General features: G+C 42.4%; 1 protein-coding gene across 1 annotated transcript in view; it reads right to left on the bottom strand.

The window, feature by feature from the left end:
* Positions 1–10,056: 10,056 nt before the first annotated feature.
* The window catches only part of STK17A (serine/threonine kinase 17a), a 58,021-nt gene continuing 50,791 nt past the window's right edge, over positions 10,057–17,286 (bottom strand). Inside the window, exons 4-7 of the mRNA XM_082259305.1 lie at positions 15,884–16,010; positions 15,195–15,243; positions 14,909–15,088; positions 10,057–10,869 (exon numbers count right to left, since the gene is read on the bottom strand). Of these exons, the coding sequence (XP_082115431.1) occupies positions 10,524–10,869; positions 14,909–15,088; positions 15,195–15,243; positions 15,884–16,010 (702 nt within the window). The 3' untranslated portion in view covers positions 10,057–10,523. The remainder of the gene's footprint in view (positions 10,870–14,908; positions 15,089–15,194; positions 15,244–15,883; positions 16,011–17,286) is intronic.

The following is a 17,286-nucleotide window of genomic DNA, read 5'->3' as shown; positions in this document are numbered from 1 at the left end:
ATCCCCATCGCCCTCTGAATCAGAGGAAATGGACACCCTGGGCCTTTTTGTGGATCGATCAGCCACCAGCATCTGCACCTGAGCAGCAAGGTTAGCCACAATAGCAGCCAGATCAGCCCCCTCAGGAGAAACAGCAGCAGCCCCCTGGCCCCCTACTAAGGAGGGAGGAAACTTGCTTTCCTGAGAATCCATGCCCCAGTAACTCAGAAAAAAAGAAGTATTGCCCCTTTAAGGCCGCGGCGATCGTTCACCGCACCCACAGCACACACTGACCCACCAGGCTAGGAATACAGGAATGGAAGGTAAAAACCTGGAGAGGTCACACAGGCTGCTGCTTCATCGATCGCTGTCCTCAGAGCAAAAGGAAGTGATGCGAGACGGACCGCCCCCATACAGCCTATGTAAGGCTACACAAACATGGCCACCGGCCGAGACTATAGAGGCAGAAAACACTGACATGTGGCCCGCGCGATCGCCGCCAAAAACGGCGCTCTCACCACACCGGTCCGGTCACCACAAAACTGTCACAAAAAAATGTCGGACCGCAGCAGCGGCCGCCGCACAGTATGCCCACAACATGTCTCACAAACACGTCCTTCACAGCACACAGCATGTCACACAGCCTGTTAGAGCAGAGCATGAGAGCCCCCCCTTGCAGCCCACAGAGAGCAGCTATACTGACAGGGAGCTCAGCATTATGCACAGACATGCAGGGTCCCACAGTCCCAGACTGACACCCAAGACAGGTCCCCACACAGAAATATACTTACCATCCGGATGGCGTGGGGAGCCTGCACAAGCGATCAAACCGCTGCACTAGGACAGGGAGAGTCGCAGCCAGGACGCAGTGGAATTGCGGTGCGAAACCGCATGGCGTCCAGTGAGGTAGCCACCTCACCGCAGCATCCCTGCAGCGAACAGGGATGGGTCGTTCATATTTGCCAGGGAAACCTAGCTGAACGCTCGATGGCAGGCTGGGAAGCCACCGGCCCTGAAAACCCCGGATAACCAGGGAGGCCAGCCCGAGACCCAGCACCGCACGATCATCTTCATCAGAAGATCTGACTAGAGCTGAAAAGAAACAGCTAAGTAAAGAAAGAGAAAAAAACTCCAAATAAAATCTAACAGAGAGAAGAAGCCGAGGCTGAAAAAGCCCCAGCACAGGAAACGTCTAACCTACTCCTGAGCTAGACAAATGAAACTGGGGTAGGAATGCAGGAAGCAGGAGGGTATTGACTGAGGGGACCACCCCCTGGGGGTGGGGTATGCTAAAAGCTTTGATATTAACATATTCTGTTTTCTAGCCACTCCTACGGCGCAAAGGTCAATAACCCTATTGTGACGAATATGAAGGGGCGGCGACTGTCGGAGGACGTAAGAGAAAAACAAGGCTGCTGAGACACTCTCACTGACCTTCTTCACACGTTGATGCGGGCAGCCCGGCGGACACCGGCCTGACACCCCCCCCAGTGCGGCCTGACACCCCCCAGTGCGGAGATGCAGGTGGCCCGGCTGACATCCCCCAGTGCGTGCCCCCCCTCCCTCCCTGCTGGTATGTCCCTGGGAGCGGGACAGTAAGTGCACTATTTCTTGGTTTCAGGTTTAGGCAGATCAATCCGCCGCAGAGTTCCTAACCTGTCACTGTCCATTCATATTGAAGAGGCCAGTGACCAGGCTTCAGCTGTGCAGCGCGCTGCAGCTGATTAATCCGCCTAAGCCCGAAACAGAGAAAATAGTCCACTTACTGTCCCCCACTCCCACAGAATACAGGGGGCCCAGAGACATTTTCCAAATTAAAGAGTTGCACAAAATTCCATGACTTTTCCAAAACTTAGTGGGGTTTACTCATTTTCCATAACTTTTCCAGGCATGGAAAGTGTCATGTCAAAATCCCATGACTTTTCCAGGATTTTCATGACCGTATGAACCCTGTCTTTGTGTGTTATTAGTTTAAGCAGACTGTGATTGTCTATTGTAGTGACTTAGATGATGATTGTGACGGTGGCGGGTATCAGACCTCTGGCCTTCTCATCCAACTCGTGACCAAAGACCAGGCAATCCCACACCCTGACGTCACTTGCGTAACAATGCCACTCTCAGCTGCACCCAGCACACAGATTGTGGTCCCACAAGTTGGACAATCTGAATGCCAGCAGATTGAGAACGATTAACCCTTTCTCTGCCACCACCTCTACGTTTATAATGAGCCCAGAGGACGCTCGTAAATTTAGAAATACCAATTATGACTTTAGAATAACCATCTGTAACACCCACTGTCACCTCAGACAAGAATGTTCAAATAGGTTAGCCTAAACCGTAGCGCTCTTTCAGGAGGCAGGTTCTTTTGGGTCAGTTTGCGTTTAAGAGCTTAGAGACAAAGTTAACACTTTTCAAAATAAGGTTTAATTATAGGAAAGGTGAAGATTGGTGCAAATAAAAATATTTACAGTAAAATGGGTTACAAAGAAATAGAGACACAATACAGCAATTTAGAAATATGAAGAGAAAGAGTGAATATACTTGCATTTAAAAAAAGTCCTGGTATTATCTTAGTTTCAGAAGCTGAACATTCGATGGATCCTTCTCTTAAAGCAATGTTATTGCTTGGATGGTAGAATGAAAGACTGAACTCTATCAGTTCCTGTCCTTTTCTCTGACTGCAAAAGGGGCGGTGATGGACACCCCTGACCAATTACAACAGAATGGCAACAGGGCTGTCAAGTGGTTTACGACTATTCCAAATGCACTTTTGTGGACAGAGTCATACCACTCCTAATATCTTGAAATATGTAACGGTTACATGCTTGAAACTGATATTTTATTGTCCAGCCGTGAATGTACTATCTCCAGACACTAAACATGGGTTATCTCGGAATAACCTCTGACCTGTAAGGCATCTGATCGCTAGCTTGTCTTTCCTAGGCATGAAGGTGTTCATGTTTGATCTTAATTCGATTGGTATTTTATGTGGCATCCAAATATCTACTTTTTGTCAATGTGTTATGTTCGTGTAAAAAGGTATGACTTGAGCATGGATTGTGACATGTATATTAACAATTTGGCTTGGGGAATTTACAAGGCAGCTTCACTGGACATCTGCTCAGACCCCATGCTGTTCTCGGAGACCCAACTCCTGCTAGAAGGGCAGATAAGACTTTACAACCTGCCTGCCAGGATGTGTTTTGAGATAAGGCACTCTTTTGAGGCCTTGCATACTAATGCCAAAAGGGAAGGTGGGGGCTACTTTGCGTGAGAGAGAGGGGGGAAGGAAATATCTCTAAGCTGTAGCAGCAGATGTTTACTCAGCAAACTGGAATGCTGCCTGTGTCACTGAACAAGATGGCTGCCCGTGGGAACAAGATGGTTGCTCGCGACAGCTTTTAGGGTACTACAGGCACGACATCATTACAATAATCAGATCACATTTTATGACCAATTTGTGCAGAAATCCATATAATTCCAAAGGGTTCACGTACTTTTTCTTGCAGCTGTATAAAACACTTTTTCTTGCAGCTGTATAAAACACTTAAAAAGGCTAAAATGTCACATAAGAGCTTTCCATATTTGCATTCATGTCAGGTAACAGGATCTTCTGTATAGCTAATCCTCTGATCCATTAGTTTAGTGGGGGTTTCTAAATAGTGACATTTTCAATACAAAAATTGCTGCTACGAAAAGCTCTCATCTGACCACTGGGCTGATGCCAAGTCACAAATTCAACATTCGATATGAAGAATCAATATCTGACATTAGTTATTCTGGAAAACATGCTGTACATTTTGTATTCAAATTTCTCAATAACTGAATCAAACATCTACAACTGGAGTGGAAAATATCTTTATTATAAACAGCTTCAGAACTGCATTATTGGCTTTTCCTGCATCAAAAATACATCAGTAGAAACACATCTTATTTCTTCGGTAATAAAGAGTATACAGCTTTTATAATGGGCTGCTTATAACTTACAAACTTTAATAGAACTATACAAAAAAAGTTCTGATTTATTTAAAATTTCTGTACAAAAAAAAGGCACAACAGAAAAAAACACTGAACATTATAGATCTCAAAGCAGCGAGATGAATGAAATATTGGTGTTGTAACTGCATTAAGGAGACTCTGCAGGCCAGCTTTTTTTTTTTTTCACCTTTTTTTTTTTTAAATATCAAAGATAAGCATTAAAGGATTATCAAAATCTTATAAAACAAAAATTTAATATATTGCAGTTTTTCCAGTACTTAGCCTGAGGAAAAGAAAACTAATGCAGCTACTGCTTGGAAGTAGATGTACTGCAAGTACACAAAAATATCTGTTCATCCTGCCAGACTGTCCGTGAATCTTCCTGCAACACTGAACTTTTATCTCAAATAATGTTTTTTATTTTATTTCATTTCAGGTATTTATATAGCACCGTCAATGTACACAGCGCTTTACATATATTATTGCACATTCACATCAGTCCCTGCCCTCAAGGAGCTTACAATCTAAGGTCCCTAATTCACATTTATACCTACACATACTAGTGCGAATTTATCCAGGAGCCAATTAGTCTACCAGCATGTATTTGGAGTGTGGGAGGAAACCCACACAGGCACAGGGAGAAAAAGAAAACTCCATGTAGGTAGTGCCTTGGATGGGGTTCGCACCGATGACGCCAAGGCTGCCACAGGCAGATGTGCAAACCACTTAGCCACCATGCTGCCTAATGTTATTGGATTTCTGTGAACTAGAAAATATCCTCCATGTTAATGGGGTAGCCCTTTCTGCAGCCTTGCCCCAGGGTAACAATGCTGCTCCTCCATAGATAACAGTATGGTGAGAGCGTGGTCACCAAAGGGCAGAAACGTGTTACTGGCAGAATCACCAAGATAGAAGGAAATGGGAGACCAAGAAAAACCAAATACAGGCATATTATATCACATCTAAGAACTGCTAATTTGCAATATATTACATCTTTGTTTTTTTAACACCTTTCCCCTTATCAGTGGAGACCAAGCAGCCAACATTCCAAAACATTCTGATGCTGAAAAGCCTACAGTAAGATTATCTATGACCGGCAGCAGGGTTCAGGAGGTAGGACAGGCAAGGGTTAGTAACAGAGTCACTTTAAAACGCAAGAAATTCCAAATTCGGTTTGAACATATGAAATTGAAAGGCAGCCAAAAATGTGGCTGGAGCTCCTATATAAAGAGTTGGAAAAAAAGCAGAACTCCAGGTAAATAGGTTTACATTTTTATTTTTAGTCCAGTTAAAGAAACAAATGCATTTTTAAATACTGAGAAATTAAACCAAGGGTATTCAAACTATAGCCATCCAGCTGATCAGGAACTACAATTCCCATTGTGCCTATTCATGTCTGAATGTCAGTGTTTTACAATGCCTCATAGGATGTGTATTTTCGCAACAGCAGGAGGGCCGTAGTTTGAGGATCTCTGATATAAACCATCAAAATTGACCACAATACTTGGCTCACTATCATGAAGGATGAGTAGGATTGCCAGCATAAGGAAACTGGGATTTATTGTACTGTGCACTGCTATTATGCTAACACGTTTCAGGCACTGTGATCTGGGTGGGGGGGGGGGGGGTGAGTATCATGGAGCAACTATCGTGGTGATATTAAGTCCCCAGTGCTCTCTGCTGGTGACAATGGAAGGTGCTGAGCTTTGGGCCCTGATATGGATGCCGCCCACCTGGCTATTTAAGCATGGCAGGCTGTGTGAAGAATGCGACTTTAAATTATCTTGGCAGATAAAACACATCATACGTGCATTTTAACTCCCTATTTAGACGTTTTACTGGAGTTCTGCTTCAAATAACTGGTTAATCTACAGATGAATATTGGCACACTGCAACCTGTGCATATGAATTATTGAATTGCTAACCCAAGTCTGTTTTCAATAGGTTTTAATAGAAGAGACTTTAAGACACTGATTTTCACAAAGGAAAGACAGGACATGAAAACAATGGAAGGAAAAGGCACATAGCTTATGGTAGCATTGTGGGATCAAATATGGTACATAGGCAACTGTTTCAGCAGAAAAAAGAACACAAATTCTGGAATGTTTGAGTACAAACCTTATGGATTGGAGCAAATGTACAAATACAAAAAGAAAACGACTCAAAAGTAAAATGGTCAGTAGCCATCGTCCAGTATCCAAGCAAGCATGTATATGTGAGATATGATTGAGACGTGATGGAAAGTACTACAAAAGCTCAAGTGCTCTCACTGCCCAACAAGCAGAATAAGGGAATAGTCAATTAATTTTACAGGGACACCATTGTAGTACAATAGTTAGTTAATTTAGCTTCCTTTTCCACACATAGGAGGCTCAGAAGACTACTTCTTGCATAGCCATTTGTTCCATCACCCAGGGTAGGAAAAGGCAATAACTTGATCTATGCCTGAGTTTATTTGGGAATATTGCAAGGCAAGATCTGGGGGGTCTGTATAGTAACCATGCAAGGTCAAATGGCATGCTGTAACCCACAGCAACTCCATGACAGTGCGCAAAAATAAAAATTGTGAGACGTTCCCCCCAAGTGGTTAAATAAAGGCCCTAGTGTGGTAAAACAAAACCCTAAAGAACCAACTTACTAATCTGGTCAGACTGGTTGAATTTCAAAGAGAGCAAAATAGTTTAAGGGAAACCCATTTTTTTTGCAGTTTGCCCTCTATGGGAATCTTTAACGAGACAAAACTGATGCGTCAGCCAGAAGCAGCCATTCCCCTACCCATCACTGCATGGAAGAAACCATTCCCCTACCCATCACTGCATGGAAGCAGCCATTCCCCTACCCATCACTGCATGGAAGCAGCCATTCCCCTACCCATCACTGCATGGAAGCAGCCATTCCCCTACCCATCACTGCATGGAAGCAGCCATTCCCCTACCCATCACTGCATGGAAGCAGCCATTCCCCTACCCATCACTGCATGGAAGCAGCCATTCCCCTACCCATCACTGCATGGAAGCAGCCATTCCCCTACTCATCACTGCATGGAAGCAGCCACTCCCCTACTCATCACTGCATGGAAGCAGCCATTCCCCTACCCATCACTGCATGGAAGCAGCCATTCCCCTACCCATCACTGCATGGAAGCAGCCATTCCCCTACTCATCACTGCATGGAAGCAGCCACTCCCCTACTCATCACTGCATGGAAGCAGCCATTCCCCTACCCATCACTGCATGGAAGCAGCCATTCCCCTACCCATCACTGCATGGAAGCAGCCATTCCCCTACTCATCACTGCATGCTAACTGGAATGATCTATTCAGATTCAGTGGGTTCATTTATTAGGAGAGTACTTAGCAAAAAGGTAAAACAAAAGTGAAACTCCCTTGGGACACTACCCAATCATGTACAAGGAAAATGGGGAACAAAAACAGGACTTTTGATTACATACGATTGCTTGGTGAATAAGTTTAAGATAACTTCAGTCAGCCAAAGTTATTTTTTTTTTTTTCTTAGCAAAAAGTAAAAACTTACTTAGTTTAGTGAATAAGGTGACATTTTGCTGGCTTTAATGTGCAAGCAAACCAAAAAAATATACCTTTTGAAAGATTGTCCTTGAACATGATTGGGTATTACAGCACAGTGAATATTTTAGCTTTGCCTCGTCCAACAAGTGAAGTAAAAATGCCCTTTCAACCACAGAGTGACATCACTGACCTGGTAGTGACCAGTAACTTCTATGTAGTCTACAGGTCACAGCATAGCTACTTTCTCAGACTTGGATTTAGCTTGTAGCATTTAACTTTACACCAATTTGCTGCTGAAGTGAAAAGGATTTCCAGACGGGTAAAAAAAAAAAAAAAAAAAAAAGGGCATGACTGACATTGCACATGAGCCTACAAATAACTCGTGCCTGGTTTTTAAAGCAACTGCTCACTGTTCTGCAACTTATACTTTCACACAAACCTTTCATGGCTGAATGTACATGACAGCATAGTAAACAAAGAGCAGCACCTAATATAAAAAGGGATTGCTGACCTTCAAGTGCAGTACAAATGCTTACTGGCTTCACACAACGGATGCTCGAGTAGAACCATTAAAATGTTTTTATTTTTACCCCAGGCCTCTTTCAGCACTATTAACAGAATAATCATATCTCACATCCCTCCCCAAGGAATAGACCATAAAATACAGGCTGGCTTTTTCGCCACCCTGTACTCCAAACCAAGCAGAAGTATACTGCATGTACCTAGGAAGCAAAGGGGCTCCACACAAGAACAGAATAGGGCAATTTCTTCCTATGGGCAGTTCACATCTCAAAGATTGGCGAGTGAAGTAAAAAAAACAAACCAAAAAAAAACTGGAGTCACATCCTATAGTGCTTTCCTCCAGCTGGGGTCCCCCAGGCAGTGTCAAGCAGATTATGTTTTATAGTGATGAGGGGTGCTCGGGACTCAGACAAGTTGACTATTAAAAGACGCTCATAAGGCAAGCTGGGCCCGGCTTGGGAAAATTCAGTTAACAAGAGAATCACATATCCCTTTACAATCTCAATTTAGCACTCCCTTCATTAGGCTGTAAATGAAAGGCAAAGCCATGAAACTGGTCAGAAACAGAACACCTGTGTAGAGCTTTGCAGTAAACTGTGTAGGGTTACATTACTCGTATCAGTGAACATCGAATGTGATGTTCCAGGCCATACAGAGTTCTAGGGGTGGGAAATGATGATCAGATGCAGCATTTCCGTTACCAATGACCTAGGGCCTGGAACACCTATGTGACATGTGATCACCATTGGGCTGCACGGCTACAAGACCATAGATAAAACAGGTATTAATTACCCCCACATGAATCTTTATTCTCAGGAAGTCTGCAGGCAGAGTACAGACAACATATTCCAATAATGGTTTTAATTTACTTGGAAATCTTTGCATGAGATTTATAGCTCATATGTTGTGCGAACACCATCTGTCCAATGCTGCAGATTATACAAAGCAGCATTATGTGCTGCTTACAGGGAACGCAATGACTAGCAACATGAAGTGCTTCCTTCAGTAATGACATGAACAATAGTACAGATTGACTTATGTATAGAGTCTCATTAGCTTAACAAAGATTACAGTAACTGTCTGAATGAGAACAAAACATAGGTAATATCCCTACCAAAACAAGATAATAAAAGTCATGCAAAATAGTGCAAATTGAATTGAATCGAACCAACAGATCCAAGTATAAGTATCCATCTCTGTGTAACACACCATGTTAGCTTGTGTCCCTAGTCACTGCAGACAACTTACACCATGTTAGCTTGTGTCCCCAGCACCACTGCAGTCAACTTACTACAGTTTTTAGAACTGCCGGTAGAGCACACCCCAAACGGGTGGTGGAAAACCACTATGCTGTGAATAACTGCAGCCTAAGTATTCCATGTTATTCTGGTGTTACTGTGATACTCGGGATAAAGGAATTCAAAGTTTCACTCTGTTAGTAGAAGAGATGCATCTATTGTTCTTATGGGATTAAGTGGTTACAACACATTTTGGCACCTGTTCATTTTGGCAATGAATGTGCAAAGATTACACTGAAATGTTATTGTGTTTAGTGAGTTGCTAAAGATTTAGCAAAAACATTCTGCAAGAAAGATTTTGCAGCGTCGGAATTGGATGTTTCCCAGCCCTCTCTTCCCCTAGCTGCAGTGGTGGTGTCTGGGCACGGTACTGTCATCTTTCTTCCACTGTATCCTTTTGCTACAGCAACACAGTTATAGAAATTATTTATATTATCTCTTAGCTTTCCACACAGATGGAATATTCTTAAGACTACAACTGGCACCCAGTCACCACCATTTATGTGTGCAGCCAATTTACCTCCACTAAATGACTATTTCTGTACGGTATTTATAGCCCTTTCTTATTAATCTCTTCAGCTGAACAAACAATATAAAAAGGTACAATCTGATCGGTAGCACATTAATTTACATATGGCCTTTGTTTTTGTTTTTTAAGTACCATTCATTTATATATATATATATATATATATATATATATATATATATATATATATGTTTTTAATGCAGATTAACTGATAGGCTACTTTAAAGACCTTTCTTAGAAGCTTCAGGTATCAGGCACACGCCGCCCAAAGCATTTTAATTTTACAATTACTTTCTTTTTATTAAAATATATTTATTCCAACAAGGATGGTTGTAGAAAAAAAAAAAGTCCTTTTTCCAGTATTGCAACACTGACCACATCTTAGAATGGACCGCAGGAGACAATATATTGTGCTGCCATTTCAAGAAATTCACAACCGAATGGGTAATATGGTGGTGTTTAGGCACAAACCAGAAAAAATAAAACAAAATAAATAAAATAAAAAAAATATACTCAAAAATAGACAGATCTTGCTCAATCTGAGATTTAACACGGCACTGTTGAATTGGATTCATCTTGCCATGGTAACAAAGTAGTCAGCAGGCTGATGTTACCGTCTGGTCAATCAAGAAGCTCAATGACTAAGAAAACACTTCCAAGCTCTAGAAGTCTTACAGTTCCAAAATGCCAGAGCTTAGTAGATAAAATCTCCAGGAATCTCTTGCAACACTGGCTCTTCAAACTTAAATCGCTTTGTAATGGCTTTAGATTCAGATTGTTTTTCAATTTCGGTCTGTCTGCACTGTCCCAACGTGTAAGAAGCCATTAATATCAACTCCTCTGTTACAGTCTGTTCTTCTGAGTCTACCTGACCTGGACTGGTTTCCGGGGAACTTTCTGCTTTCAGCTCCTCCTCATCCTCCGATTGTACTGCCTGGCTGTTGTCCTGTACGGAATTCATAGCACTAGCATAAGGATCCGGGAGATCGCCTTCCGCTATCCAAGGATGTTGGAGACAGTCCTCTGTGTTTGCCCGACCTCTGCCAAACAAAAGGAAAGGATACATTTACAACACTATTCTAACCCACAAAGAATGTCATTAGATTGTGGCCGTTGTAAACACTCCCTAATGTGTGTGAAATATCCATCTATCACACACACCATATAAACCAGGAAATGGACACAAAGAAAGTGTAGAAGTGGTATTTTAGTAATGTAGTTACACAGAACCTGAGGAAGTGGGGTTCTGAACCCACGAAACGTGTTGTGCATCTGGTGACAGGGCCCACCCAACTTCAATAGTAGTTGTATAGAAGATACCCTGTGTACTAAGGATAGATAGAAAAAACGCTGGAGGGTGTAGGCATTGAGGGCAGACTCTGAAGCATTTGTCATATTTCTATGTGCATTTCAAAGATCTAATGATCATTGTTTAGTAGGGATGCACCGAAATGAAATTCTTGGCCGAAGCCGAATAATAATGAAATGCTCGGCCGAAGGCCGAATACCGAACGCGGTGTTTCGAATTTTTTCCATTTTGCCAATTTTTAGGGGGCACGCTGATGGGCACATTTTATGTTAGGGGGCACGCTGATGGGCAAAACAAAACATTTAAATCAGCGTTGCTCTTAACATAAAATATGCCCATTAGTGTGCCCCTTAAAATAAAATATGCCCATCAGAGTGCCCCTTAACATAAAATATGCTCATCAGCGTGTCCCTTAACATAAAATAAGGGGCACGCTGATGGCCACATTTTATGTCAAGGGAGCACTCTGTTGGGCACATTTTTTTTCTTTTTTTTTTTAAGGGGCACTTTATAGGGCACTCTAATGTAATGAGCATGGCAAGTGGCAACAACATATGGCAGTCTGCACACTAATGTTTGTGCAGCTGCCAGCTACCGTATTCTCCCCCAAATGTGCTCAGCTCCACATCACATACCTGAACTGCAGCCAGAGCCAAAAGCCGCTAACAGGGGGGCGGGGCGTGGACCTAGTGTGAAGGAGCCGCAATCAGGAGCAGGGGGCGGGACGCGCGCGTGACGTCACACCCCCTACTCGCGGCCGGACAGGACACCGGCGGCGTGTGAGAAGGGAGCCGCGAGCCGCAATGAGGAAGGTGAGCGGTCAGGGCGGAAGCTGACATTGTTCGGCTCAAAATTATTCGGCCTTTTGACTTATTCGGCCGAACGCCGAAAGTGCTATTTTCTCTATTTTCGGCCGAATAATGTTCGGCCGCCGAATATTCGGTGCATCCCTATTGTTTAGATAAATAGGACTACTGTAACTATATTAAAAATGTTGTTAGATGGAAGGGATGTCTTTAAACATTTCTTAAAGTCCCATTTATTCAGCTGCTAAAGATTGCAGTGTCAGTTTGTGCAATCCTAGCAAACTTTAACTGCCTATTCTCAATAGTAGCCACAGGAAATTTGGCCTCAGGCAGCCTGTGCTGCCTCTAGCAATTAGATTCTTCTCTTCATTACATAACACTGTGCAGTGTGGATCTGCCTGGTGATAGTGGGCTTAAGGTGACCTTACAACCAATTTTATTTTCTAAAACAGATATTATAACTTTCTCCATTAAACTTCCTCCTCGGAGATTTAAACTGTCCTCGGCTGCACTGACCATCACATTCTATTAATGCCCTCTGTGCTCAATGGAACTATGGGAGCCCCATGGGAATCTCATCTACATCTGTGCTCTGAAATACAACTGTAAATGCAGCCACTCAGAGTACCACATACGCAGGTAGCCCAAAAGGGATAGAGAACCCCTTACACTAGGATAAAGACATGCACATAGGATACACATACTTAAGAGTTGTAAAGGCATTACGTTTTAAAGGCGGAAGTGTTTTTTTTATCCTAATGCATTCTATGCATAAAGATAAAAAGCCTTCTGTGTGTAGCAGCTTCCAACACTTACCCGAGGTCCCTCTCTGTCCAGCGATTTCCAGGAGTGTCTCAGCCATTCAAGATTATCCTTCCTGATTGGCTGAGACACAGCAGTGGCACCATTGATGCTGCTGATGTCAACGTCAGCTAACCAATCAGAGGTAAGAGGGGGTGGGACTGGGTCGGGGCTCCATGTCTGAATGGACACAGGGAGATGTGATTTAACTCGGGTGCCCCCATAGCAAGCTGCTTGCTGCGGGGGCACTGAACAGGAGGGAGGGTCCAGGATCACATATAAAGGACCCTAGAAGAGGAGTATTGGGGCTGCGCAGTCCAAAATCACTGCATAGAGGAGGCAAGTATAACAGGTTTGTTATTTTTATAGGAAAAAATAGAGCCTTTTTCAATCAACTTTTAAGAGGCTGACTGTACAACACACATTAGGTATCCTCGCGTACCCTGCGGGTCCACGCCACTAAAGTAAACAAAGCAGTAGGGTCACCCATGTGACATCGACCAAATATGATCATGTCCATATTTGGCCAATAGCGTCTCCCAGGTGACCTCATCCCCTTGGTTTACTTTAGCAGTGGGGATTCTGATAAGACATTCAGAACTCGCCAGGAAAGCAACAGATCGGTGTTCTGGGTTTTTCCATTTTGGGCAGGTTGGTAGCCATTGTTCATCATTGATGTGGGCCAGCATCTCTGGACAACAAATGCTTGACGATGGATGTACATTGTGAAACAATTTTATTTTTTTTTTTTTTTTAAATAAAGGACTTGCCAAACGTTTGGGTGTTTTTTTTTCTAGTGTATAGTTGTTTCTTTTGTGAATGAATAGTGGTATGTATGCCTTACTCAGTCTTATGAAGAGGGAACTTTATCTGGAGGCCCCCTATTGTTAAAGGGGGCATTTCTAGATTCTGATAAGCCCCCTGCCTGCAGACCCCCACAACCACAAGGCTAAGGTTGTGGGGAAGGAGACCTTTATCCTAATTAGCATAGGGACAAGGTTGGCGCCCCTTACTTATGTTGAGGCATGTGACCTGGTTTGGGTGGGGGGGTACATGCTCATCAGACCCTCCTCCTTTTCTAGCCTGCCAGGATAAGGATCCCTTATGGAATTATGGACTGTTTTTTTTGTGTTGGTTCCCCTTACAAATTCATTAAAGGGCCCGAACAACCTGGTACGGATTTCTTTTTTTAACCAAAGTCTGCTCCTTTGTTTACATTTGCCCAGAATCCTTGGGCGACAGTTGAAAGAACGGGGCATGGCAAAGGATAATGGCGGGTGCCAGTTCTGACAACCCACATCTCTAAGATGGAATAGTGACATTTAGCAGAGGCTGCTAAATGTTTCAACTCTTAAGTGGCTAGACGTTCATTTTATAGTGTATCATGCGTTTGGTATTTCTGTGGGGTTTACCATAAACAATATAATGAATTGACAATTTGTCACACACGATATTTGAATAGACACATGATCTAAATATTGCATTCAATATTTCTTAGTGAATTAAGTCTTTTTCTCATAGTTTATTTTGTGCGTCTGGCTGCACTAAAAGGAAAGTCTAGTTTTACTAAAAATACAGATACAATAAAGACATGTTAAAAAAAAAAAAAAAAAAAAAAAGTACGATTGCATGGCATAAAAATAAATAAATATCTATATATCCATCCAAAATATCTTATTCTTTCGAAAACTGTAGGGTTTTAAAATCTGAAGTAAATTTTGAAACCAAAAACATTTAAAATTTGTGATTTTTTTTTTTAAGGTTAGTCCTACACCATAAAGGTTAATCCGCTTGAGAAAAAAAAAAAAAAATACTATAATTTCTTAAGTTTTCCTTTTTAATACCAAGGAATGGACATTTTTATACCAAATTTATGAAACACTATAGCAGTAATAGAAAAACAAGTCAACTAAATGTAACAATTATATGAAGCAAATTAAATTCCTTGTCCAACAGACATGACATACTCATGAGTTGTAGGAACCAACACCCAGAAAAACTAGTCTGAAAGATGCACTGCAAGCAATTCTTCAAAATAGTTAAAATGTGCACTCAGCAGTTCCGCTCTAAGGAGGGAGGAAGGGAGATATTGATGCATAGACACAGGAAGCAGCAGATAACCTGAGGAAATAGATGTGTACAGAGATGAATACAAGGACTTACTCTGGCTCTTTCACTAAAAGTGCTTTGATAAAATCAATAGCTAGTTCCGATATCCCTTCAAATTCTCCATCTGTGTAACTGACATTCAGCTGGGAAATGTTTAAGAAAGTGTGCTGCTTGTCGTCTCCCAGGAAAGGGGAGGTGCCTGTGAGCATGACATAAGCCAGTACCCCAATGCTCCTGGAATAAAAATATACAATCATGTTACTGGTTTTATATCATTATCACAACCTGTCTTGTATAAGATAGCATTCTACCCACATGTATATAAATGACTTGCACCTACCACATATCAGTAGCCGTGCTGATTGGTTCATAGCTCAGGATCTCAGGTGCTAAAAAGGAAAAAATAAAAAAATACAGGAATACCCTTTATTTTTTGTGTATAACAACATTAACAACTTGTTAAGTATGTGATCCAAAAGGAATACAGAGGGCGATTTATCAAATCATGGCAGCAGTAGGTCCCTATAGCATCCTTCTAGAGCAGTACATGCCAGGTCCATAGACAGCACTCTTCAGTGAGCAGGATTTATTTACAGCAATACAATGCAAAGTCCATAGACCGTACTCCTCAGTAGGCAGACAGCAGGATTCATATACACAGCAGTACATGCCAGGTCTATAGACGGCACTCTTCAGTGAGCTGCCGGCCGGATTTATACAAAGCAGTACAATGCAAAGTCCATAGACAGCACTCCTCGGTAAGCAGACAGCTGGGTTCATGCAGGTCCATAGACAGCACCCTTGGTGAGCTGCCAGCAGGATATATGCATAGTAGTTTCCAGACTGCGCTATACTGACCTCCTGAACTGCTTCTTGGCATGAACCCTAAACCTGCCAGTCAAAACTGCTTTTTAAACCCCATTTATATAACCTCTGCTGCAAAGGCCACATTTCTAAAAAGTTCATATTTTTTGCAACACTTTAGATAAGCTGTACTCAAATGTGCTATTCTATTAAAGAGATACTTACCAACATATTCTGGGGTCCCCATTATTTCTCTCAGTTCCTCATTGTTATTCACAACCCTGGACAAGCCAAAATCCACAATTTTGATGTCTCCTAGTGGACGGTCGCTGGTTAATAAAACGTTTTGTGGCTGTGTAAAAAAGGAAAAGCAATTCAATAATTTCATCAAAAAAGTTTACAACACACGGCTCTTTAAAATCGATCCCATTTGAAGGATATGTTTTTTAAAACAGTCAATGTCACCGTCCAATCAGAGAGCGCTTTGTATTCACTGAACGACGGATGTGCCTAGCGAGGGACCACCTTTGTTTGTGCAGAGGGGGAGCCACTGGTATCGAACCTGGCCATCACCGTAGTAGTAGCAGCAACAACTACTACAGTAATTTTCAGCTTCCCCGGTGATCCCTAGGGATATGCATACTTCTTGTACCTAGCTGAACCAATGCAAGTATGCAATACAGATAATACCAGGAGTTCAGCTTTAATATGATAATCTGTTCATATGTTTATGTGTGTCTTTTTACAAAATAGGGCCCATACCACCTTTAAGTCTAAACATGTATTGATTTTTAAATATACTTCAAAACATTGGATATATTACTTCTAAAGAAAAAAAAAAAAAAAAAAAAAAAAAAACACCTCAAGGCACCAGATTCACATCCATGTTTATATTTTACCAACTTAAGATCCTGTTCCTTTAAAGCATGTTCTACAGCACAGTGCGGTGTAATTTGGCCCCCTGTATCATCTAAAGTACCTGGCTGATCCTGACAGTTTCTACCCTCCTCCCTGTACACGGACCATGGGTATCAAGGCTGCAGAGCCCCGATATCGTGGTCAGTGTACGTGTCTCTGGCATCCATAACTATCTGCAGCTCTCCCCCTGTCCTTCTCAACCTTCCCCCTCCCCTCCCTGTCAGCTCTCCCTAGTGCCACTCTGCTCCCCTCCAAGCTGCTACAAAACTATGCTCCTTACATCATCCCCTCTGTTAGATTACAAACTGTATCCCAACTCCTGTGCCTTAAAAAAAAAAAAAAAAAAAAAAGCAGATTTCTACCTATTTTTTTCACAGCGCCTCTTGGCCGTCACGTGACTCCCGTCTCTCTACTCCTTTCCTCCCCAGCTGACGTCAGAGGAAGTTCTTGGCCCTGCCCCCTGGAGATGTCAGACGGAGAGAGAAAAGAGTCGGGAGTCATGTGATCGCCGCTAGGAGCTGTGAAACAGGTAGAAATCGTATTTTTTTTATCATTAAAGCACAGGCACTAGGATACAGTTTGTAATCTAACAGAGGGGATGATGTAAAGATCACATAGTGGCTTAACAACAACTTTAAAGAGCTAAAGAAGAACACCCTTACAAAATTAAAGTCAGCAGCTACAAATACTACAGGAAACTGGCAGTGAGG

This window comes from Pelophylax lessonae (genome assembly GCF_965119305.1).
Source record: "Pelophylax lessonae genome assembly, chromosome: 5".
Classification (NCBI taxonomy): domain Eukaryota; kingdom Metazoa; phylum Chordata; class Amphibia; order Anura; family Ranidae; genus Pelophylax; species Pelophylax lessonae.
The sequence above is the reverse complement of the archived record's forward strand: the minus strand, read 5'-3'. Positions and strand labels throughout refer to the sequence as shown.